Source organism: Patagioenas fasciata, chromosome 1 (assembly GCF_037038585.1).
Source record: "Patagioenas fasciata isolate bPatFas1 chromosome 1, bPatFas1.hap1, whole genome shotgun sequence".
In the NCBI taxonomy this organism is placed as follows: Eukaryota; Metazoa; Chordata; class Aves; order Columbiformes; family Columbidae; genus Patagioenas; species Patagioenas fasciata.
In genome coordinates, this window is record NC_092520.1 from 17,546,537 (window position 1) to 17,571,720 (window position 25,184).

At 39.4% G+C, this 25,184-nt stretch overlaps 1 protein-coding gene across 8 annotated transcripts in view; it reads left to right on the forward strand.

Moving 5' to 3' along the window:
• Positions 1-149: 149 nt before the first annotated feature.
• Positions 150-25,184, forward strand: part of GRIA4 (glutamate ionotropic receptor AMPA type subunit 4) — a 231,852-nt gene continuing 206,817 nt past the window's right edge. For all 8 annotated transcript variants that reach the window (XR_011737309.1, XM_071803674.1, XM_065831859.2 and 5 more), the window contains exons 1-2: positions 150-273; positions 1,421-1,579. Coding sequence is in view for 7 of the 8 variants with exons in the window: in XM_071803674.1 (XP_071659775.1) it covers positions 186-273; positions 1,421-1,579 (247 nt within the window). In the remaining variant the exon portion in view is untranslated. The remainder of the gene's footprint in view (positions 274-1,420; positions 1,580-25,184) is intronic.

The window sequence follows — 25,184 nt, forward strand, 5'->3', positions numbered from 1 at the left end:
AAACAAAAATTAAAAAAAAAATAAAAGAGAAAAAGAAAAGGGGGAACCCCTCTTTTTCTCCCCTTTCCCTATATATTTTTTTTTTAATTCTTGATTTTGTTTGTAGCCACATCGTCCTCAATGCCTCTCTGAGCAGCATCTAGCGAGCGAGCGGGAGAAGGCAAGACAGAGAGGCAAAAGAGAAGATGAGGATAATTTGCAGACAGCTTGTCTTGTTGTTTTCTGGCTTTTGGGGACTAGCAATGGGAGCTTTTCCTAGCAGCGTGCAAATAGGTAAGCGCTGCATTGGGCTGCGTGCGTGTGTCCAGGGGTTCAATCCTTTCCAAAGTGAGTTGGAAAGGAGGCTCTGAAGGCAGTTTGCAGATTTCTCCTCCACCGCTCATCCCATTTCCCTGCCTTCACGAAAAATCCGCGTGTGTTTGTGTATGTATCCCTCCGTGTATGTCTATACATCTATATCCGTGTGTGTGTTCGCATGCGGTAGGGAGGATGCTTGCCTTCGAAAAAACTCGTTCCAGCTCCAGGGTGTGTAGGATCGGCAGGGGAGGAAGGGGCTCGGGGCTGATGCCCCTTGGTTGCTTCAGCCCCCTCTGGTACCCCCGCTTTGCCTGGCTCCCGGAGGGATGGCGAGCTGTGTGCACTGGAGGATGCGGTAGCCGGCAGGGGTGGGGGTAGAAGACAACACTGCCCTTCTTTCCCTTCTCATAGTTGGAAAGTTTAGGATTTTGTAGGTCTCTCAGTGTATTCCTGTGCCCCTTCCTCACCATTTCCCGTCGCTTCCTGCTTCCCTCCTTTTGGACGTGTTTCGGATGGGACACAGCTATCTGAATTCTTTCCAGCTCAGCTCCATCACTGCATCATTTCTCGTGGACTTGTAAAGATGTTGCTAATAAGGCTGAACTGCTCCCTGCCTGCACATGGCTGCAGAGGAGAAAAGTTCATTATATTCCTGTTCAGTGCAGATTATCCTACAAAGAGTTGGGTGGTATTTTTTTTTTTTTTTTTTAATCCAGAAAGCATCGTTCCCCTTAATCAGCCCGCCACTTAATCTAAGAGGCTGTTGAGTAGCTAATTTACCAGTGTGTTCGGTATCAGGGAGATGGAGGCTAAACACTTCCAAAGGTCACTGTAATCATGACAAATCTGGGTATTTATGTATGGAAGGATGGAAACTGAGAAGTCAGAAAAGAAGCATGAATGCATCAGGGAGGTTAAAATCGATTGAGGACAGCGATTTAAAGGCAGCGGTTGTGATTACGAATATGATTAGTTCCTTATCCATTAAAGTCGTAGGACTTGCCTTACTGTGTAGCTTTGACAGAGAGTCGCTTGATGTTGCAAGATAGTAAGTAGCTTGCAAATAATTCACCCTGCTTCCTTTGCTTTTTGCCTTTTTTTTTTTTTTTTCTGTTTTTTGTAGGTGGTCTCTTCATCAGGAACACAGATCAGGAATATACTGCTTTTCGATTAGCAATTTTTCTTCATAACACCAGCCCCAATGCATCTGAAGCACCTTTTAATTTGGTTCCTCATGTAGACAACATTGAAACAGCTAACAGCTTCGCTGTAACAAATGCCTGTAAGTAAACATGCATTGATCTGACCACCTTACGAGTAAATTGCAGTGGAAATAACAGGAAGCCACATCATTGTCTTGCATTGGAAATACATCAGTAAGTCTGTGTTCAATATAGATACCCTTTGCAGAAGAGCAAAAGGGGCAGCAATCCTTGTTGGTTTCTAACTGGAGCAAAATCCGCTCTCCTGCCTTCTGCTGACTAACCTGATGTGACATTTACTTTAGTGTTATTACTGTAGTTTCTTGCTTCCCGGTTTCTACAGAAATGAATTTTGTTGTTGTAAAGAAAAACTATGAATATCTCAATCAGTCCCTAAACCCCACAGTTACTCTTGTTCGCCTTTGTGCCTGATGTGCCTTGTGTGTATTTGAAAATATATGATAATGTTTGTGCTTACAAATACTTTTCTAATGGCTGGAAAGGAGATAGGGAAGCAGTGGTGTGCAGGATAATATATCTGAGTTGGTTGATGCTGCAGTTGATCCGGTGATGTCACTTGAGGCAGTCCTGCTCTTATATTCTAGGTTGTAAATGTCTCTTATCATCTCGCAATGCATACATCCTGTGGATATGTCTCTATGCATCCATACATTGGTGCCAGATCAAGTTAGTATCTGATCTACTTGATTTCACAGACCACCTCAACTGGAACAAATATTCTCTTCCTACTATATATTTTATACACACATACACACACACAGATGCACATACACCGTGAGAGGAAAACAGAAAAAGAAATGTCCTTACCAAATGAGGAATGAGGTAATAGTTACTTTTTTTTTTTTTTTTTTAAGGCAGAGTATAATTAGCTAAACTTCCCACATTTAAATCACCTCAGGGTCTTTAGCCTTGGTTAAAATATGCTGGATACTGCTTAATCTCTGAAAGTGGCAAAGCATGATTTCTATTATTTATGTATGTCTGGCTTATAAGAAGGGGTTCATGTTGTTATGTAAGACAGTGGGATATAGTTTGGCAAAGCTCAAGACTGTAGTAGCATTACTACTTTGATGTCAGTGTTTCAGGATTCTGTAGGTTTTCCTTTGTGGCCTTTAAGTTTTCAAATCCCTCCTCTTCATTCAAGAGTGAATTGCCTCTGGAAGTAGATGCCCTAAGCAACATTGCTGAGTGAGTTTAAAATAGAAACATACTGGAGAAGGTCTTACTGTTCATCCTGCCTTTAAAATAAGTACTATGTTTCTCTCCACTTTCTCACAGCCATCTCTGTGGCACTTTTTAATACGTAAACATACAAAGCACTGTGCAGTTCTCGTGTATAATTTATTGAATAATTGCTAAATTTATTAATATGATTCTTTGGTACTCCAAATTTCAGATGACCTTGCTACCTTATTTAACAGGAGAAGCTACTGAGCTGCCAAAATGGCTCCATTCATTTTATGCAGGAAAGATTGATGTCCCATTAGGTGTGAATTCTATATTAAGCAATGTATTAGCTGTGTTTAGCGTGAAAATCAATATCAGATTCCATAAGGAGTAAACATTTCAAATGGTGTTTGGAAACTGAAAGGAATCAGGTCTGTGCAGGTGTAGTTCATTGAGAAAATATTAGAATGCATATCAACTTTTGCAGGCACTGATTATATATTCCATGAAGACAAATGACACAGTAGCTTTTTCAAACTTCCATTTTAGTGAAAGAGGGGACTAAAATTTTTGTACATTGAAATCAGTAATTTTGGGTGAAGTCAATTACTTTAAATTCTGCATCCAGTTCTACCAAATAATTTCCAAGGCTGTTGTTACATTTCTTGATTAAGGGTCATTGCATAGTATTTCCATTCAAACATTAGTTAATTAATTCTGATTTGCACAAATTTAAAATTGCCTAAGATTGAACCACTTCTCTGTGTAAGACTAACACCATAGATTCAAAAAGGGTTTGTCCAAAACTTTCTTCACTTAGGCTATTCACAGCAGATTCCTGTCTCTGATTCCAGCCACCTTACGTTGTATTTACCTTGCATTGTTTGAACTGAGGAAAGCCTGTTCCCTTATATTTACTGTCATTTATAGAAATAGTGATTCATAACCTGGTCCTTTTATTTTTTTAACTGAACCCCATTTCAGTTCCAAAGAGTTTAATGACTCAGAGATGATGAATCTTTACAGTATGAGGGGAGGCAGAGAAAGAGGGGCCAAGTAAATGTGTAAGTTCATGTGCATGTATGGTCATATAATTCTGTACCTGCCTATATTAAATAGGTGTAATCCTATAGCCTTATTCAGGTCTGTATTTCCCACTTAAACCAACATGCATTTTTGTGTTAGTCCAAGTTTGTATGTATTTCACGTTTTGCAGTCTCGTGCCAATAATCCAACTGCTGCTTCTATTTTAAAACATTTTAGTACTGAATAATATTTTTTAAACAACAAATCTTCTCCTAATGAAATGTAGGCAAACTAACTGACAACTGAATTAACATATCACATGTCCCTTAAGCTAAATATGAGCAGAATCCTGCAAAAATCAATTGTCTGATAGCTGGAGGACACTGGCTTCCATGTGATTGAATTTGCTGGCTTGACAGAGGCTTCTAAAGCGCAGATGTGTGAGATTTTCTAACCTAATTAAAGAACCCACACCATCAGCTCTGAATTAAGTGATTTCATGGCAATATGAAATGATAACTCTTTGCTGAACGGCTGTGAAACAGTGGCTTTGGATCTAGTGATTTGTGTAGAAATTACTCAGTGCACACATCCCCAAATGTACAGTACAAAAGCCTTAGAGCTGCCGGACTGAAATGAATATTCATGTGAGTTCAAGCGTAAAGCTCTGAGACATGACCAGTTACCTCTATTTCTGTTTTCATTTGCTGCAGAGGTTACTTGTGAAGATTCAGGGCCTGGCCCCTTGCATGTGTTAGGTACAGTAAACAGACTTTTTCAAAGGATTATGGGTGGCATATTAGCAGGTAACTCACCGCAATGTTGGAAAAATTTGAATATTTTTTTCTTCTAGTTAGATAAAAACTTACAGCCAAATGTTAACCCAGGAGTCCTTTTGGAATGGGAATAATTTTATATATTCGCTTTAATATCTATCTTCTAATGGTTATCTTGCACATTTTTGCTTTCTTTAAATAGGCTCAGAACATTAGTATTTTGTTCTAAATCACGAATGCATATGAAGCAGGTTGCTTAAGCAGATAGATTCTGTTGTAAGTTTGCAAAATTGTTCTGATCTGGATCAGTTTGGAGGTAGTTCTATGTCTATCCCTTCCCACTTGCGTGTTTTATTTAAACTCTGTTCATTTCTTTTGCATTACATACATTATTCAGAGAATCTCTCTTACTGACAGAGAGAGCTGAAATTATTGCAAAACATGAATAGTACAAGATTCTTACTCATCAGAACACAATACACCAGAGCTGAAACATTTGACTATTGGCATAAATTGGTTTGCACATTATAAGCATGAAATTTTGCTAATGATTGGAAATCTACCTTTGGCTTGGTTTCAGATGTTGAAGGAATGCATTGATTTTTGGAGAGGTTTGTATATATTCTGTCTTTAGCTGAATGATACATACTTTTCTCCACTCCATGCACCATCTATTTGACATTACTATATCAGCAATGCAGTCAACATTAAGCCTGGTTGCATACTTCTGAGACGTAGCTCTATAATTTTACAAAGAACTATTTGCCTTCCAGCACTTGTCTTGTGGTTGAGAATTTTTCTGTTGAAGTTTTAAAAATCCTTAATGTACAACCAGTCTTACAGTTCTTGTACAGGATTAGGCTGAATGGGGAAGAAAAGAGATCGATTCAAGTCTTTCATCCATGTTTCATACTAGAAGTAAAGCTGTTTCCTTTGAGTCTAGTTGACTTTGTGTTTATTATGAGATGAATATATTTCTAATAAGTGCGATTTCGGGTAAATCAGGCACTTCTCTTTTTTAATCTTGTGCACAATTCAGTTCTTACCAGTTTTTAATCCCAGTAGTTACAAAACTCCAAAGATAAAACTTGGATTGTTATGTGCCACATAAGAAGAAAAGACCACTGGATTAAAAATTTTGGATCTTAAGAGAACTTTCCTCTTTTTCCAAGAGTTAGTCTCTTTGACTTTCATGCCGTCCGGACTAACATGGGGTTGATGACCTGAAACTGGAGAACTTGGTTCTGCCTCACTACTGTGAATGCAGTTTCTGGGTGAGATCCCTTGGGGTCAGAGGCAGTCCCGGAGAACTTGGGACAACCTCCCCCATCACCCTGCCCTCTTGGTGGGTCTGTCTCTGGCTTGTGCTTGCTAGTGAGAGGGGGGAGGCAATGTCATTTTGGAGTTAAATTTTCTGCCAAGACATCCCAAAAGCTGAGGAAATAGACTCAAATGTAGTATTGCCTTTATATTGTGTCTGTGTGTCATTTTACTTACGGCAGTTTCAACTTTGATTTACTAAGCTGCATCATAATGGGATTTTCATTAAATTTAGTTATTATTCTTCTTCATAATTACAACTCAATTTAGCAATAGGAGTGTAACCTTAGTTTAATAATCAGTGTCATTTAAAACCGTAGTGTTCTTTATTTAGAAAGTGAGGTTTCATACTGCTGAATAGTGTTTTGCTATTAAGAGCGGTACAGTATTCCCAAGGATGCAGTTTGGAGTATATTGAGAGTTACCATAAAGGTGTACCATACAGTCAGGTTTGAACTGCAAAAGCAAATAGTGTGCCAGTTGGCTAGAAAAATGGAACTGGATTTAATTGCACCCTTCTAAAATAGGATCGATTACAAAAACCCATTTTAGGTGAGTGTTTTGCTTTAATACATAGAGTTTATCTGAAGCTAGACTTCAATTGTTGAAAACAATTTTTCTTAAAATTTCTACTTTTAGCACTTGCGGATGGAACCAAAGAATATATGTGTACTTGGGGTCATTTGCCATAATAAGGATTCTGTGTATTTTTAAGATATAAGAAGATCCATATTCAGAGTTACACAACTCTGAATGCGATTCTTCTCAAATAGCTGTACAGCAGAGAGAAAATCAACCATCAGTAGCTCCAATCCATCAGAGTCTGGATTTAATTTTCAAGGTTATTGTTGGGAAAATAAACTATGAGCCTTTGCTGACATACAGTCAGATTTCTTCAGTGAAAATTCAGAACGTGCATTTCCCTGGCATGAAATAAGACTTTTGTCCTAGCATGTTACTGGACTGTCTGAAACTGTAAACTCAAAAGGTTTATTATAGGCTACAGAAATAATTTCATCTTAATTTCAGAGGATTAATAACAAAGATTGTGTTCCTTCATTCCTCCTGCAGAAGCCAATGCAGTGCAGTACTTCTTGTGTAGGACAAAGCACTTTAACAAGTAAATTAAATCGATTAAATTCAGCTTTATCATTGTAATCTAAGTTTGTATGCTAGTCAAAATAGCTCATGCATTTCATTTTTAGATCTTGATTGTTTTGAGACTTGCTTGTTCATGAGAGAGGAAGCCGTCTGCTTTGATTTCTTAACCATTTTAGATCTGCTACGAATTGTGTAAATGCAGATTGTGAGAAGGTGAAGTTCTTTGGATTTAAACATGTTGGAATAAACGATATTTTCTCATAGGTCTTATTCCTTAATATATGACTGATTAAAAGGGGATGAAATTTGTGCTAGTGCAAAAGTGAGGAACCTATATGATTGCACCAATGTAATTAAAAAGAAAAATTGACTTCCTCTCTGCCTTTCCATTCCTCTGGGTAGTTGGCTTGAGGCAACGATTTTGGACAAGTGCAACACAAAGTCTGCTCCTGCAACTTAGGTAGGCATACCTCTACTGAAGGTATGTGTTAGAACACAAAGTCAAACTAAGCAATTTATCCATGTGGAAATGAAGAATTGCTCTTTTGAATCTGGGAAAATAAAGTTACTCAGGAGTACCTGATCACATCATCTTGTTTGGAAATTTGGTATTGCTTTACTTTTAATTGTTTTCTCAAAAGTTTTGTTATCTTCCTCCATCTGGTTTGGGTTTTTACATATATATATATATATATATATATATATATATATATATATACTTAAATTTAGAAATGTTTGGCATTTAGCAATGCTGGTATGGATTCAATTGTTTGTCAATGCAGTTATGGGTTGAGGACTGTTAAAAATCCTATATGAGCAATGTCTGTTTTCAGGAACCCAAGTTCAGAGAGGCTGTCTTACATTTTGGCACTCAGGGATGTTCTAGTGTTTTCTAGAGTACTCAGCATCACCTGCCTTCCCAATGGGAACTGCCTACTACTGAGCAGTTGGGAAAATTTCTCCTTATCTGTGTGGTAACACATGGGTTGACTGTTTTGCTCAGTAGTGTTACTTCCTTGAGAGGACTCTATTTCTTCCCTGTTCTTTTTCCCTTGGTACTGATGAAGCGTCTGCCTGACTTGCTCAAATAATTGCAGCTGTTTGTTGGGTTTCTGGTTCCTTGTGGTAAGAAGACGGAACCAGAGTGTCACATGCCCATCATCTTAGTCTTGACAATGTGCTGTAAGGACCCAGCCCATCCTGGTTCTTCACCAGGTTCCTCAGAAGCTGATTATAGGTGAGCCTTAGGTTGGACTCAAGAGGGAATACCCGGATGCTTACTAACAAGCTACAGTTCTTGCTGGGTTTTGGCCAGTTATGCTAACATTAACAAATTCCAGTTCAAATATTGACCCTTTTCCTGCAGTTCTTTCCCCAGACGGAGCTGTCTGTGACTTAAATAGGGGCTCTACCTGAGCAGGAATTGCAGACTGGAACCCATTGTAATGAAGGAATAGTGGGAATCAGCTTTTTTTGCAAGGTGAACAGATTTTCATTCTTTCATCTCATAGCTTGGTTTTTGAAAAGTATTAAATTATTTTTTTTAAAAAAAGATTATTAGAAATTGGATCCTTGGTATATAATTATCTGTTTTAAAATAATGTCATTTGGGCTACTGCTTTCTTGTTCCACAGGCTATTTCGATGTTGTGTTTATAGGCAACCACTGCTCCTGAAAAATGTGGTCTTGTGCAGTACTTTTCTAGATTCTAAAGTCGTGGACAACATGAGTGCGATTGCAGATTTTTTTTCTCTAAATACAAATAGAGCGCAAGAAAAACAATAAGCACTTAAACTTTTCACCAGCTCATTTATTAGGTTCTTTGCAGGGAAAGGCTTTAAAAACATTTTGCAGACTGATAATAAATTATATCAGTTTTTGACTATTCATATCAATTCCTCTATTTCTCACTTGCAGACCCTCTGTGGGGTGGATGCTGTGCCATATCTGCATGAACGCTCTTCCAGTTGCTTTTATGGTGTATTTGTGTAGTATTCTCTGAAACCCATAAAATTTGAACTTCATATTTATTTATTCATCACTGTTTTATACTAGCAAGACATGCTTAATGAATATCAGTCAAATAGGTGCTTTGGAACAGTTCACAGGTAGTGAGAGTTAATTGCTGAAAAGAATCATGACTTTTATGTTTGCTTTACCTCAGTTTTCAAACCCATTTCTAAATCGATATGGAATTTACATTTTCCCATTGTGGTGCAAAAGCTGATGCATATGTTGGTTTTAGAAATTAGTATACAAAACAATTAGGAATTGTTGTACAAAATATTCTGGTTTTGTTAATTTCTTTCACAGTCATGTGTTATGCTTAGTTTCCTTTTTTTAAAGATTTCACTGATACCATGTGTCTCTTTTTTTTTCATTGTCAGGGTCAGATCTGTATCCTCAGTGGGTAAAATGATTAGTGTAATAGATATTCCAGGCAGAGGCAGGGGAAAAAGAGGAAATTCTTGTAGAGCAAAGAGAGCTCAAAATGTAGCATCTTATTTGTGTGTAAAAGCTTCCTGTTCTGCTTTAATATTCCTGATATCCAGTAGCAGTATTTCATGCTACCAGTTAATGTGAGGTATGGGTCTGGATGGTGTTGTATTCAGGTCTGGAACGCATTATTGTGTGTAAGTGAAAAACACTTTATCAAGCACAGATACATTCATGTAAAATTCCAGGGTAAAATGAAATAATATTTTTTAAAAAGCACGCACACATCAATACACTTAGCCCTTTGATTCCTCTTCTAAGTTGATGGAGCAAAAAATAACAAGACTTTACGGACTCACAGTCTCCACAGAGTCATGTAGGATCTTGTATTAATGGTTTTCTCCAGGTTTTCTGTGTGGATCTGTCCTGGAGATGCTTGCTCATAAAGGCCTCCAGCCTTGGTCATTTCCATCTGTTTAAACTGAGAACAGCGTTTAAGAATGGACTTTTCAAAACCACTGCAGCTAGGAGGGTAATTTCCTTTGAAAATCAATAGTCACGTGCTCTTGACTAACTCAGGAGTTTTTCTCACTTCTGTTGCAAGTAGAAAGCACAAGCCAGGTAAGAAGCTGTCTCTTAGGACTGTCATCCTTTTTCAGTGCTTCTCTTGGGTGGTAAAAGCAATGGGGTAATACTTTAAGTGATACATTACTGTATAGATAAGAATTGGAGTTACTGTCTGGAGGCATTAGCAACTGTCCAAGGACATGTTGGGAGGACATACATCTGCATCTGTTGTAGGATCACATATGCGCCATAAAAGTGTGTGGCTGGCAGGTCAGGAGTAGTGCCATATGGAAGTGATCCAAGTTACAAGTTCTTACAGATGATGCAGAAAAGATGTGGAAGTAGTCGGGGGGTTAAAATATTGTCTGATGGCTACAAGCATCAGTGCTTCGAAGAAGAAAAAGTGAAGAAGGTCACAAAAATAAATGGGAGAGTGGATAGTGTGTAATGGTGTTCACACATTATTGTGTTTTAAGGCTAGATGAGGCTATTTTGATGACCCAGTCTGACCAACAAGATGCTAGTCAGCCAGCCTCAATTAATTTCTTTATCAAACCCATAATTCTTTTCTGGTTGGGTACCTACTTTTTCCATATAAGTCCAGTGTTGAAGACTGAAAAAATCATAGATAAGTTGTCATACCATCAACACATCATTTGGACAAACCATTCACCATCTTTATCTGTGTTGAATGCAGGAGTCATACAGAGCAGGCAAGCAGAAACAAAATTGCCTGCGGGGTTTGTTGTTGGTCTTTAATTTAGAGAGATACCATAATCAGCATGATTTGCATCCAGTGGGCACAGTTGTGCAGCTCCCAGAGCCCCTGAGGTTTGTTCTGGCTGGTTGTCACTGTGTTTTGCCTGTGCAGAGGGACAGTGTGGGACACCCTTGGTAGCAAGGCTTATGTCATGGCAAGACATGTGAGGACTTACTGGGGCCTTTTTCAGGTTCACTTCGAGACATATTTCCACTGGACACAAATGGGTTTTTTTTCTCTCTCCTATGAAAAAACATCTCCTAACCCCACAGCAGGGATTATGGCTCAAAGCAATAGTAATATAGGCTTGGGAAATATGTTGAAAGACCACTGAGTATGTTTTTGCTACCAAATGTGTACTAATCCCCGTTATTTGTATTCACAGACTTGTTTACTTACAAATAAAACTTAGTGGTCATGTATGTTACACATATTTCACTTTCTGTGAGCCACAGAGGATGTGAATCTGTTACCACTTTCACCTGGAGGGTTTGGGCTGTTAGCTTAAGATACCAAGAGTTATGAATTTAGCTTTGGAAGTCCCTGGTTTCATCTGCTGTGCGTGTCAGAGGAGATGGCAGCCCGAACACAAACATGATGATGAATGAGATTTAATGCACAAGAATATTTGCAGCAAGCAAAAGCCTGAATACAGGAATACAAGAAGTGCTCCCATAGCTGTCTTTGATGATCTGTTGTGCTACTCTGAATAGCAAATGTATAAGGAAAGAGGAAAAAAGGGACAAACCTTTTAGGTCCCTGTACCATAGATCATTAAAACAGGGAGAAATAGTAGCATGAGACCACAGCAATTAATTGTGGCATACTAATAGCTGTACTTGCAGCATCCTGTTTACTACCATACCATCCGTTAAATGGTTTGCTTAAATGATTTATTATACAGTTATTAAAATCAGCTGGAAAATGGCAAGGTACTTTTAGATAACTAACTCAGAAAAAGAACAGGCACAGGTAATAACAGATGCGTGTGTGCAGTGTGTAACTGGCAAGGTTTGGCCAGGTGTTGTGTGTGATGATTTGGAGCCCAGGCAGGTGGTGGGTTCCCCTGCTTCTTTGCCGACATTTGGAACTCAGAAGTGACAGGTTGCCTGGTGTAAGGAGTTGAACGAGTTCAAGACTTTGCACCTGAAGCTGCTGTTTGCCCGCCATTCAGCCTCAGCTGGGTGGGAGAAGGAGTCCAAGATACAGCAGGAGCTGTGTATTTATGAAACAGCATTGTTCAGTGTTGGGGAAGGAGGTTTCTGATGGGGAAGGAGGGACTGACTGGCGGCACTGCTCACTGCATGGGGAATTCTCTGCTTCTGAAGATAGAGCAGGGAGGTGTGGCTGGTGCTTGCGAATTCCACATTCTAGCTGGTGTGACCTGACCTGACTCCGAAAAACTTTAAGGTAGATGTGTGGTTGTGCTAAGCTGAAAACGTAGTACAGATGGGGAAGTAATGACTGGCCCATGCATCCGGTGGAGTACAGTAGGAGTTAATAGACAGGGAGGAGCATAAGACTAAGAAATACTGCTCAAAGAGACAAGAGAGAAAATTCTGTTGTCTGTTGTCTGCCATCCTCCTCTCCCTCCCTGCTGTTTACTGTGAAGTGCCTGGGGTTTTTGCAGTGAAATGGGAACAATCTACCAGAAGCACCACCGGTGGAACCAGTGGGCACCGTGCTTCCTGAGCTCCGCACCTCTCGAGAAGTGCAGCTGTGCTGGAGGCAGCAGCCAGCGTTCCAGGGGCTGAGTCACTTGTTCTCGTCCTGCCCCACTCCTGGGGACAGGCTACTGTGGCTTCTGGGTTTGACACATGGTCTTAGCTCTGTTATGTATTGATTACAAATAACCATCGGATTAACCACTGCAGGGAAAGGAAGGGAAGGGACAGAGCATAGAACATTTGTTTCTTGGTTACGAACAGAAAAGAGATTACCTCCTTATACAACCTCAGATAAACTGTGCCTGTTTATCTATCTGTCTTACTCCCCCCCAACCTGCCTTAAACTCCATTGTGGTCAATACTTTAATATTTACGGGAGTGAAAGAAAGGAGGGAGTGGTGGTGTTGTAGCACAAAAGACAGTTTATACAGATGAATTGGATTGCTTTCCTCCATTCTTCTCTGGTTCTCTGACAGATGTTGAAGGACTCCTGTATTTTTATTTCCAGATGAAAGCCCCAGAAAGCCCATCATTCTTTCAGTTGCTATTTATGATGGGAATCTTTTGCACTTCAATACAACTGGCAGGCACCAGAGCTTCATACCTTTATCACATTTTCATTTTCAGCCTTTCACATACCATGCTAAATGGGAGACCAGCAAAAAATCCTTTGAGCAATTACAGTAATAGGATAATAATAATTATTGCAGTTCCTTGCACTTACATAGTGTCTGTGAGATTAAAATGAGATCCAGCATAACGTTACCCCTTTGAAAAGGTATGGATATCCCTTGCCAGCAGCATCACCTCCATAAACTGCTCTCCATGGCCTCAGCTTCATGCTCCATTATCTTTGGTATGGTCAAGCAGGGCTGTACTGCCACCTTCCTATTCACACCTGTGAGCAATTGACTGCACAAATAAAGTCATGAAATAGAACATGAATGAGGGGAATCAGCAGCATGAAGCAGGGTTTTTTTTCCTGTTTGTGGCTAAAAGGGACAGGAGAGCATTAAAGGGTAAAGTCTCTGTACATCATGTAGATCCTAGGAGCATTAATGAGAATTAAATGTGTGCAACAAAAAATGTAACACATGGGTGTAGCTTTAAGCCTGTTGGTTTCTTAAGATGTGCATTAAGATAACGCACTACCTTCCTATCTGGTCCTGTCTGTGAAAGTGTTGTCTGCAAACTGTTGTATTATTGGTACAGTAAGTTAGCAGTTTCTATCTACTGAAATAAAATCCATTGGGGCCTTTTCCTGGCCCAAAAAAGTGTTCAACACTTAATTAAAATTACGAAGTTCAGCATCAATCTTTCAAAATGTTGTACCTATTGTTAGTGCTGTGATGATGATAAGTTCCTTAAGGATGTGTGTGACCATAATAAGCTAGTGCCACAGTTTTTTCACAGAGACAAAAATAGCAAAGTGCTTTAAAATCCTAGATTTTTTTTTTTTTTTTGATAGTGCATCCTGTAACTTTCCACTTCAAGAATACAGAACAACTCCAGCTTTTAGTGGTAGCCTACCCCTTTTTCTCACCTCTCTCAGTAGGTCCAAACAGAGATGGAAGCATCCAAAACCTGTCAGGACACAGGAACACAGCAGACTATCTCCCTGCATCTGTGGCATGGGTGCCTGAAAAAGCTGTGCTTGTCACCTCAATTAATGTGTCTGTCCTGATGCATGACTTCAAGAGGGCAAATAATGGCTCAGACTTCCTAAAATCCAGGATTTGCCACAATTCTCTCTCCCTGTACAGCCAGTTGTAACCCACAGTAGATCTCTATGAAGGGCAGCCTGGATTATGCCCTTCGGTTGACAGTGTTTGTCACCAAGAAAGGACATTAGGGATGACAGGGACAGGTCACTGAGGCTTTTGGGGTGGTATCTTAGATTGAGCTGTAGAGGCAGACACATGAAAAAATCATCTTGTTTGCTTTCTTCCATGTGTGTGTAGAGAAAGCTTTACAAAACACTTAAGTACCTTTAAAACTCTCTATTTTGGTTTTGCGTTGACAACTGTAAACGTTTAGGAGATGCTTTCGAGGAAGAGGCATTAGGAGACTGATGCATCATCACACATTGTGACAGGGCAGATCTCTGTACTCCACTAGAAGCATGGATGGGAGTTAATTTAATGGATGGGAGTTAATTTACTTGGACCAAGTTGTTCATTTCTGGTTGAAACTGTTTCCCAGAAGTCCATGTAAATGTGTGTAGCTAAGAGAGAGCTGTCCTTCTGTATATGGATTTTTATACTTCTTTCAGCTAATTCAATGATTGAAATACTAAATCTGGTGCTCAGACAGCTTTTGGATTTATGACAGTCCCTGAAGGACTTTGACTTCAAGTTATTCATTTAGGTAGTTTTTAAAATTTATGACAGAAATAATAAGTCTGTAATAATATTTGTCCTGTTGCTTATTGAGAGCACTGAGTGTGAGAACAAAAAATAAACGAGCAGCTGGAAATTCCCGGGGCAGAGCTTTGACTCGGTGCTTTGCTGTTCCTCAGAGGGCGTGGAAGCCAGAGAAGTTTCAGAGACTTTACACGTTTTTCAAAATTTGCAGAGATTTAAAACCAAAATGAAATTGGGCGCAGAGCAGGAACGAGTGTATTTAACTATATTTGAGGTGCTCCATTTATATCTTTCCATGTAATTATTGTTTTCTGCTTTTTGGGGATGTGCACGTTCACTGTAGAAGTGTCTAGCGTCTTCTCTGTGCCACTCCACATCCTCACAGGATGTCGGTGATCTTCAGCAGTTTGTCCTGCCCGTCACTGCTCTGTCATTGTCCTCAGTATTGCCCAGAGCATGCTCTGCATCTCGAGAGGTTACAGCAGATCTCTTGCGTTTCAGCAGTAATGAGGGCATCCTGCAAAAATGGGAATGGGAACAAGTGGAGTCAAGTCTCAGTGAACCACCCAGTCTGGTGTTGCCCTGCCTTCTCTCTTCCCTGTTGGGCCATCACATACACCAAGCTGTATGAAGGGAACCTGCCAACAGCACTGTTTAGTCAGAATTGATAGCAGGGATGATTTTTATATATGTGTATTTTTTGGTCATACCTGCTATCTGTGTTTACTATGTTCCTATGAATATCTGTTGGAAATGTGATGTCTTCCAGTGTCTGGCAATGGGGAGAGGGAGGTGGAGCACAAGTGGGCAAGGAGATGATACAGTATTTCCTGGCAAGGGGTGGGAAATGAAAACTAGGTTTCTTCTGCACTTGTTCTCTGGGAGAGCCTTTCCTCAGACTGAGGTCATATTTTCACTGAAACAACATTAAAGTTATTTTTATTTTAGGGATTAAGAAACTAACTTTGGTGTGAACCTGTGACACCGAAGAGCTTTCTTGTAAGGGGAAAGGCTGCTGTAGTCAATGGCTTTTGTTTTAATTTGTGACTAAGGCAATCTTTAGTCAAATAGACAAACTGTGACCTAAAGGAAAGCCCTTTTGTAGTGGGGACGGAAAATGTCTTTAAATTAGTGTCCTCCTAGCATTCATGTCTTTGTAAGAAGAGGTTTAGTGGTGTGATCAGGTGTGAGCAAGATGAATGGCTTTTATAAATGCTTGGGATTACAGCTTTGCTCTGTTGTTGGGATTTTTTTTTTGTTTTGTTTATTTTATGTTGTTTTATCTCAGGTTCCAAACCAAAACCCAAGAATCTCCTGTAAAAATCTTAAAAAAACCCACCAGCTCCGAAGTGGGTGGACATGAGCAAAGCTGGTTCTTTCCATTTCAGTGAGGAACACCAGGATGGGTGTCATGTTGGAATAATGCTGTTTCACAGGCAATTAATGACCTGTGGAGGAGCTGCTGCTGCTTCCCCACCACCCCAAGACATGCAACGCTCCCATGCACTCCTGGCTGTGGGGTGCTGGGAGTCCCTGCTGCTGCCGTCCCAGGCCACCCAGCCTTGTGTGACTGGTTTTAGGACGGGGACAGGGTTAAGCTGGTAGGATTGTAATAAAGCCACAGGGGGCTGCAGCTACTCAAGAACATTGGAGCAAAACTGCATTAAGCCGGTTGCTGCCCATGCCGAGGAACACCCACCACCTGGGTGGCTGCAGGGGCTGGGATCCAGGCAAGGAGCTCCTGGTGCCTGCCTGCCTGTGTCCTGGCAGGGGAGGGCTCTGGGCAGCGGAGGGCTCTGGGCAGCGGGGCTGCAGAGGATATCACCTGTTCTTCCATAGGAGTGGCAGCCTATAAACTCTGGTCATCAGCCTCAAGCTTACTACAGAGAGTACTATCATTAAAAGCTCAATTGCAACCACCAAGGTGAATATAAGTGACTATAAAAACAGGTGATTTCAGAGGGAAACTTTCAGACCTTTTAATAAGCAAAATAGCTAGTGCTTGTTTGTATGCCTTGAAATTATGTGTCTTTTTTTTTTTCTTATTTGCACTTCAGGGTTAATACTCTGTGGTTGTGTTATAGGAGCATGTCTGCTAAGTGTTTCTAGCAAGACTTCTTGAAATGCTGCCAGAAGACCTGGAGAGCTACGTACCTTACTTTTAACACAGAGCGACAGCTTTGCATTGCACATCGTGCCACTGCATAGCCAGCATTGTAAATACCAAATTTTAATTATCAAGTATATTTATAATTCATTAACAGGAGGTAGACAAATAGACCGGGCCAGCTTTGCAGTGCAAGAAAGATAAATGGAAGATGATGCATAGGTAATAAATGCTGGAGTAGAATGTGTGGAATTTTTCTTTCCTCCATTTTGTCTTGCTGCAGCTATTTTGCCAGAACTTTCAAAGTTGTTCCAGGAACAGGGGCTGGAAATAGGACAAATGTACATCCATCACAAATGTTCAGAATTCTGAAGCTGAGCTTTCAGTACAATGTGAACTGCTGAACGCAAAACCTAGGGGAGCAGTCATAACATTTTGCTATGTTCTGTGGCAAATATTTCTCTAGTTATTTAACAGCACCCTTTTAAACTTTAGATATATTGAATAAAATATTTGTTAACCATGTCCCTTCTAGTTGTTCTTGAATATATAAGTTTAATTGACTTCATGGTAAATATTTCAGGAACTGCTTATCAGTTTGTGTGGTATAACAGATGATATGTCATTGATTTGATGACATAAAACCATGTTTAGGTAATGAACTTTTCACAGTCTTTCTCCTGTAAACATATAATCATCTACTTCAACAATTCTTTTTCAGGCTGACTTAAAAGTAGTATGTGAGAAATGTAATGTATATGCAGTAAATCACATACTCAGCTGTAACTTGCATCTAGATAGCAGAGTATGCTATTGCCTAACCATCAGGCTGGCTTTAGAGGAGTAATCAGCTGTAAGAAAATGATGAGAACCTAATTTTGTATCATTAGAGATAATTATTATAACTGGGAATACTTCTAACCTAAAGGTGAATAAATGGCACCTGTGCAATAAACATGTCCATGGTTTGAAATATCAGTTTAAATGAAAGATGTAGTGCGAGATAGAAAACGGAAATTCTCAGTTTGTTGATAACATCCTTTTTTTCTGGTGGAGGTCTCTTCAGACACTTATGATGAAAATGGCATTTGTACTATCACAAATGTAAATATGTAAATGGCAATGTACTACTTGTGTGTGGGCTTAGCAGTGGATACATATTGTGGTGCTCCTAAATGTGGTGGTTCTTGGACTGTCTGGACCAGGGCTTGGCCAGGAGGCTCCTTGGCCCCCACCAGCCCCTGTGCCTGGGCATTATGGGGGCCTGAGGGAACGTGAACCTCTGTGGGGGATCTTAGAGAGCTCTCAGACCCACTGACTTAGTTTACTCACTCTGTGTCATGCACTGTGTTCATGGGTGTAAAGGGGGCATTTTTGACTGAAAAAGGTTCTTGTCATTTTAAATAGTCCAGAAAAGTCAAGCGTGTGAGATACGTGGTTCCCAGTGGAAGCCAGACACCTCATTACTAACTGTGAATACACCTGCTTATAAAATGTTTAGAAGCATTCCTTAGTCTTTTCTTCACAGTGGATATTTTCACCCAATTGAAAAATTAAAAAAAAAAAGAAAAGTGGTTTTGGCTTCCTTAGTGTCTTTCACATAGGGATGTCAGAGGTCTTTGTATTATCCATTAACTAAGCTTCTGAATGTTTCACAATTTATACGGAATAAGAAAATATGATTTCAGTTGCTGCTCAGATGCATTTGTTTTCTGTGTGCTGTAGCAGGTCAGGAGAGCTGAGCAGAGCAGAGATGTGGAGCAAGGCCGGTGTGTCCCATCGCAGGCTGTCTGTGGAGGCAGGGGGAAAGGGAACATCTCTCAATTATTAACACCAGGCAAAGTTCAGCAGCTGGTGGCCATGAGGGGAGCTCACCATTGCTGCTGCTGCAGAGAACAGAAGTGATCTGGGCAATTTTCTACTGATCAGGCATTTGGGGCCTGATTTCCAGCAGTGCTGTGCTGAGAACACCCGCTGCTCCAGCAGCCGGGCAGCTCATGGGAGATGCTGTTGTGCACTTCTGTAAAAAATAGTGCTTGATTTTTTTTCCCATTTGAGTCACTGTATGCTCATTTTGTCTGGAAAAAAAAGTCAAAAGGTTTTCTTCTGGAGCATAAATGTGGGTTTGCCCGATTACAGAATTGGTAATTATATGAAGTGACTTCAAGCATCAGCTACTGTTTCAATGGTAGTTTGTAAAATGAATAGAATCAACCAAAACCCCCTTCTTTTATCATTTTTAGGACAACTAGAAGTTTCAGCAAGATTCAATGCCCAGATATATATGCTGCATGTACAACACCATATACTAAGTACATAGGCATGACAAAATGACTGTAGGTCCAGTTTTCGACAGTTGGATCATCTCCATGCCCTAGACAGAAATTTCATTGTATCTAGATGTTCTCATCAGCAACAATCTGTTATTTTAAAAACTGAAAATACACAACAAGTTGAAGAAAGTGGAAACAATGGTATAAACTATTCAGTGCCAAAAATTATTTCAGGCCATGTTTCTGTTAACCATTTATGATAGTTTAAGGGGGTACTTTGTGCTTCAGAAATAAATTTTTCCCTATCAATGAAAAGTAATGTACTAGACAGCCAAACTGCAAGTGAAAATATTCATCGCTATACCATCCATCCAATGTGCATGCTTTTTCACGAAAACTTGTTTAAGACAAAATCGTCACAATTATGTTCATGCATAAAGTTAAGCATACTTCTAAGTGCTTAGCTGAACAAGATATTCAAAGCATTTCAGTGTTCTTAGGACAAAGCACAAATATTTTACAAATGGGGAAAGAAAAGTGGAATATGTGCTTGAGACCAAGGACGTAGTTACCAGCAGGACTGGAAGGAACTAAATTCCCTTACTAGCTTCTTGACAGTTGGAGCGCAATTTGAGAGCCATTTACATGTTTAGATATAGGTGTAAGAAAGTTCATGATAGTTGTGTTTTATGGTAGTCTTTACTTGCTGGAAATGCTCAATCTGAAAAATAGCGGGTTTTTTAAAGAGCAAATGGACTATTACATGGCAATCTATTACGAGTATAAAAATAAATAGAAATTTATGCATATTCACTTGTTTTTGTCTTCTAGTATTGTCATGAAAAAGTTTATAGCCTTAGCAATATGTTTCATTCTCCCTAGTACCATTAAGGCTGTCATTTAATTTTAGTGTGTGGTGTACAATTGCTTGTTGGTTTATCATCAAGTTTAAGACAGTATATTCCTGGATTATGGAGTAATTTTTTTCCAGCAAAATTAATTCCCTGACTGTAAAGGGCAAGACCAGTTGCTGAGCTATTGTTCTACTATTCTGTTTCTAATTTTTGTTTTAATAATTTATTAAGTATGTAGTGTAATCTTCTCACACAGTAATCTTTGCCTGAAAAAAAATTCTGAAAATAATTCTTCTGTTTGTTGTTGGGCTGTTGCTTGAGGAAAATTTATATACATGCTGGCTTTTTAATTACAATTGAACTATAGAAACAATAGTTTCCAGAGAGTGGGATGAACTTTCAGAGTTTTAGAAATAGTGGTATAAATTAATTTATTTCATATATTTTTACTGCATTTCCCCAATAATGTTTGTATGCGGATTATTCAAAACAAATGAACACACATGTTTTTGGCATGACAAGTAGTAGACCTATGGGACTCTTTTCTGAAGAAAACAGGATGCAGAAAGTTTACATGGATTCAAGCACAGATTAGATATGCACTGGGGGAAAAGATCCATGAGGCCAAACCACTTGGAAACACCCAGGAGCTATAAATAGTTGAGTGCTGGAAGAATACTGAGGGAAATACTTCTGGCCACTGCTGGAGATAGGTGAGCCCTTTGCCTGAGGCTGAATTAACGTTTTTATTTTGGGGCATATTTCTAATCCCATTACTATTATAGACTCTTTTGGTGACACTGTGCTGACATAAGAATAGGCTACAAATGGTGGCAAACCAACATATTTGGAGTGGCGAGACTGTGGTTTCCCGGGAGCGGGGACCACCATCAAGAGCTGGTCACACTGATGAGCATCAGCTTGGTCCAGGGGTGGGTGGTGGCACGAGATGCAAAGATGGGAGAGTCTCAGACCCAGTGAGGCAATTATGTGTTCAATGCACACAGTAGCACCAGTGAAAGCCTCACAGGTATTTCCAGAGGAGAATGTACGCTTTCTACTCATAAACATCAAAGGATTTGTAGGGTTCCTGATTAGGAACTGCAGCTTCTTTTACTTAAAGAAGGCATGGATAATTAATGATTTTACGTTCTGATTAGAAAATTAACATTGCTAATGCTGTTACTAGATAACTGAATTTTGGTATTATAAAAGCCTTTTGAAATGCAATTTGACAGAGCATATATCAGATTAAATTGGATTGATTATGGGAGTTTTGAAGTTGTTGATTTCTTTGAGAGCTCTGTTAACAAAGCATTATATTGTAACATAACCCATTAATAGCACTGTTCTACTTAGCTAACAGCCTCTATAGGTAACAAATAGCTAACATTACTCTCAACAGGTAATAAAGTACATATGCAAGACACTATAGCAAGCAGGGTAGGACAGGGTACTCCACTAAGTCCACTGTAGATTTTAGGGTACAGTTCTAGTTTTGCTGTATTGTTGAGGTCTTGTTTTCATTGTCAATTCAGGCTGATAATACACAGATCGCTCTTGTGAAACGAGACCATGGTTTTGTGTTGTCTGTTAACATTGGTGGACTGATGTGAGAATACCACATGGCAGGATGGTGCAGTGACAATATTCCCTCTCTGGCACACTGGGACATGCACTGTGACCCTCTCAAAGTGGCAGTGAGATAATTGCCTGCACATAGTTTTCCTCAGTTTCTTTTGAGCAAGGTACTTTACTCCCTAGAGGCCAAAGCAACCGCATTGTACCCTAGGGTGCCATGCAAGAAATGAAAAATGTGCATTAAACATTAAAATGAAGAAGCCAGCCTAAAAACTAGTCGTAACTGGAGACTTTGGCTGCATACCAGAAGTTCTTTTCAACTATTTTACAAACTTTTGTGCTTTATATCTTGGCCAAAACCCTATCATCCTATATATTCCAAACTTTGGAGAGAAAAAGCTTTGGCATGTCATTTCTGCATGTTAGTGCAGAATCTGTGCAGTTCTTTTCCACTTTCCCATATGTTACTCTGATCGTCCCTTTGAAGGCAATGGGCAGTGCTCAAGAATATCATCCCAAGTCCAATGGTGCATAGATATGACAAGGAGTTATTTTTCATCTTCTGAGCTTTTTGATAATAGTGATGATTCAGGAAAATATATTTGAACAGCTGGCAGCTGAAAACTGTACTTTTTGAGGTCAGGAAGATAGGAGGTCAAAAAATAACAAAACCCATGGCGCTATCTGTTGTCACTTTTTGCAGTAAAATTGCCCTTAATGCAGATATTTCCAGGTCTGCAGTTACCTACAATGATTGTCTGGGAGCCCCAAAAAGAAGCAGAGGAAACAATTAATAGCTGAAATACATTATACTACAGTTCTGTTGCCATCCTGGCATGCATGGTCTGCTTCCTTATGCTTAAGATATAACACAGAATTTTTATTTTTTTCTGTGAGGAGATTTTTGGGGATTATGGGAAGATTAGAGATGTGAGATACTTTCTGGAGGTTTCTATTTATTTACTTGCCCCAAGCATCCCTAGGTGAGCTTGACTGTAAGAGGCAAAATCTGGGCTCAGCAGAGGTTAATAGGTCTGAGAGCAACAACCCAAGTAAACCTAAATGCACCTGTCAAAAACTGATAAGCCTGTAGGTCTGTCAGCTGCCCTTATTGAAGGAATCTGCATTTCTGTAGTTCCAGAATTGTATCAGCCCAATTTCCTCTCTATTTTATTAGTTTTCAGTAACACAAAATTCTTGGGAGTATCTGGTGCCTTGCAATCCCTGAAACATAATTCAAATTATTTGCCACCGGAAATGCAATCGCAGTCATGGAACATTAAAATTCTGCCTGCATTGCAGGGTGGAGGCAGTAGCAACCAATAAAGCAAGACACAACACTGCTGGCCTTTGATGTTAGATTTCTCTTTCTTAGACTGATATCTTTCTTAAATGCAAATGGTTTTACACAAATGTAATTAGACCGATTTTGTTGGCATTCATCTGAATTTACATTGGCTCCTGTCTCTTTTCTCTTAGTAAGTTTACATTTTCAGTAGTTTTTAATTTTGAAAAGTATTCTCCACACCCAAAGTTGGAGACATGTGAAGCAAGACTTAGAATCAAGTAAAATTTTAGTTTCATTTAGAGAAAAATATATCAAAACAGGCTTCTCAGTCAGGAAGCCATTTGCTTTGCTATAGTTAACAAACAAACAAACAATTTATTTTGAGGAGAGACAAGCAAAATGAAAGATGAAAAATGGTTAAAAGGGCAGATGCAGGAGAGGGTGAAAAACCTGTTGTTAATGTGGTCTCTTTCAATCAAGATAACAGAGCAAAAAGCAGATGGGAAGGATTTACTGCCATGAGTCAAACAGGAAAGTAAGAAAAGCAGTTCCAGAGCACTGAAACATGAGAATAGTTGTGCAACCTGGCCCAAACTCCATCTAAGCGCCTCTTGCCTCTAACAATCGCTACTGGAGAATACTTATAGAAAAAAAGGCCCGTACGGGGTGATCATTGCTCTGTGACCTGTGCAATTTCTGGCAGAGTGTAGAGATTTCTGGAGCCAATGTGCACATCCATGCCACGGTAACTTATTCCATCAGTTTATCTGTCCTTTGTTACTTTGCCTAATCTCTTTCTGAATTTGTGTATCCTCCTGAAATCCACAGCATTCTGGGGTGGTAAGGGGGCAAAGGGACATCATATTCATGACCCACAGTCTTTCCTTCTTTGAGTTATGAAATGAATGGGAAGGAGAGAAATCTTTAGCTACTGACAATTGCTTTTCCAGATTTTCTGTAGAAAGCTGTGTCAAGCTTTCTGTTTAAACCAGACAGCGTGTTTCCTCCGAAATACCGTTTAGCTAAACATACAAATCTGTTGATACTGAGACATTTCATTAATCCTTTAAGATTTTGTGAGCATGTTTGGCAACTTCCTCTCTCCCTGTCTCTCTTTCCCCCTCTCCTTAGGAATTTTAATATTCAACTCAGATATCATTAAATACCAATTTCCTGTTTCAGTATTTGATATTTTTGTTTTATAATGTACTTTAAATTCAGTGTAAAATTCTGGAATTCCAAAATGACACAAACCCAGCGGGAGATTTTTTACCTTCAGATGTGTTTCTAACTGTTTCATTGTCAGCAACAACAACAAAAAATGTTCTATCTCCATCCGCAGCAGATGTTGCTTTTATTTTCAGAATTGCAAGCAAACTGACAAGTTATTCAGACAGTTTTCCTCCTGCATCTTCAGAAGAGTCACATAAAGTTTAATTTTATTTCAGAAGTTGCAGATGACAACATTTCTATTGTGGTACTCCAGTCTTGCAAATAATCAAAATATGTATGTCATTGATACCTAGAATCATTTTGGTTGGAAGAGACCCTTAAGATCATTGAGTCCAACCACAACCTAACTTTAGCACTAAACCATGTTCCTAAGAACCTCGCCTAAACACCTTTTAAACACCTCCAGGGATGGTGACTCCACCACTTCCCTGGGCAGCCTGTTCCAATGCCTGGCAACCCTTTCTGTGAAGATTTTTTTCCTAATACCCAATCTGAACCTTCCCTGGCGCAACTTGAGGAATCATCGAAACAGTAGCCCTACAAGAGGGTTCATACTAAATTACAAAACCACACAGTTAACTGTTAAAAATTACACTCTTTACTCAACTATGAAGCTGCTACAATATGTTCTGTTTCCTTACAATTTTTGCGACTGCTTGATCAATCAAAATCCAAACCCATATGAACAATGAGCTGTTGAAGAAACCCTGCATTTGTCAGAGCCCTTTGAAGAGGTGGGATTTGATTAAAGAGAAGATCAAAATAACAGAGTGAAATTGTCTGTAATATCTGTGACTTCCTGAAACCACTGCTCTAAAATTTCGAAACACAGGAAGTGTTTGAAGACTTCCTTTTGGAAACTGTACTTCTATGATAAATAACCCCAGAACAATTTTAAAGGATGTTACAATGTCAGTATGAATGATCAAAAAATGCAAATAATTTAATAAGTGAGCACAATATTTTATGTCCTGTCAGTGAAGCAAGACAGCACAGTGAACAGGGCCAGCGCTGAGATGTAGGAGTCTAACCCTGTGATGTTACAGGTAGCTGTTCTATTCCAGGGTTACTAGGACTCCACTTGCATTGAGAAAGAGTAGAAATGTCTTTGCTTGCTTTAATCTCAACTTTGTAACCACTTAATA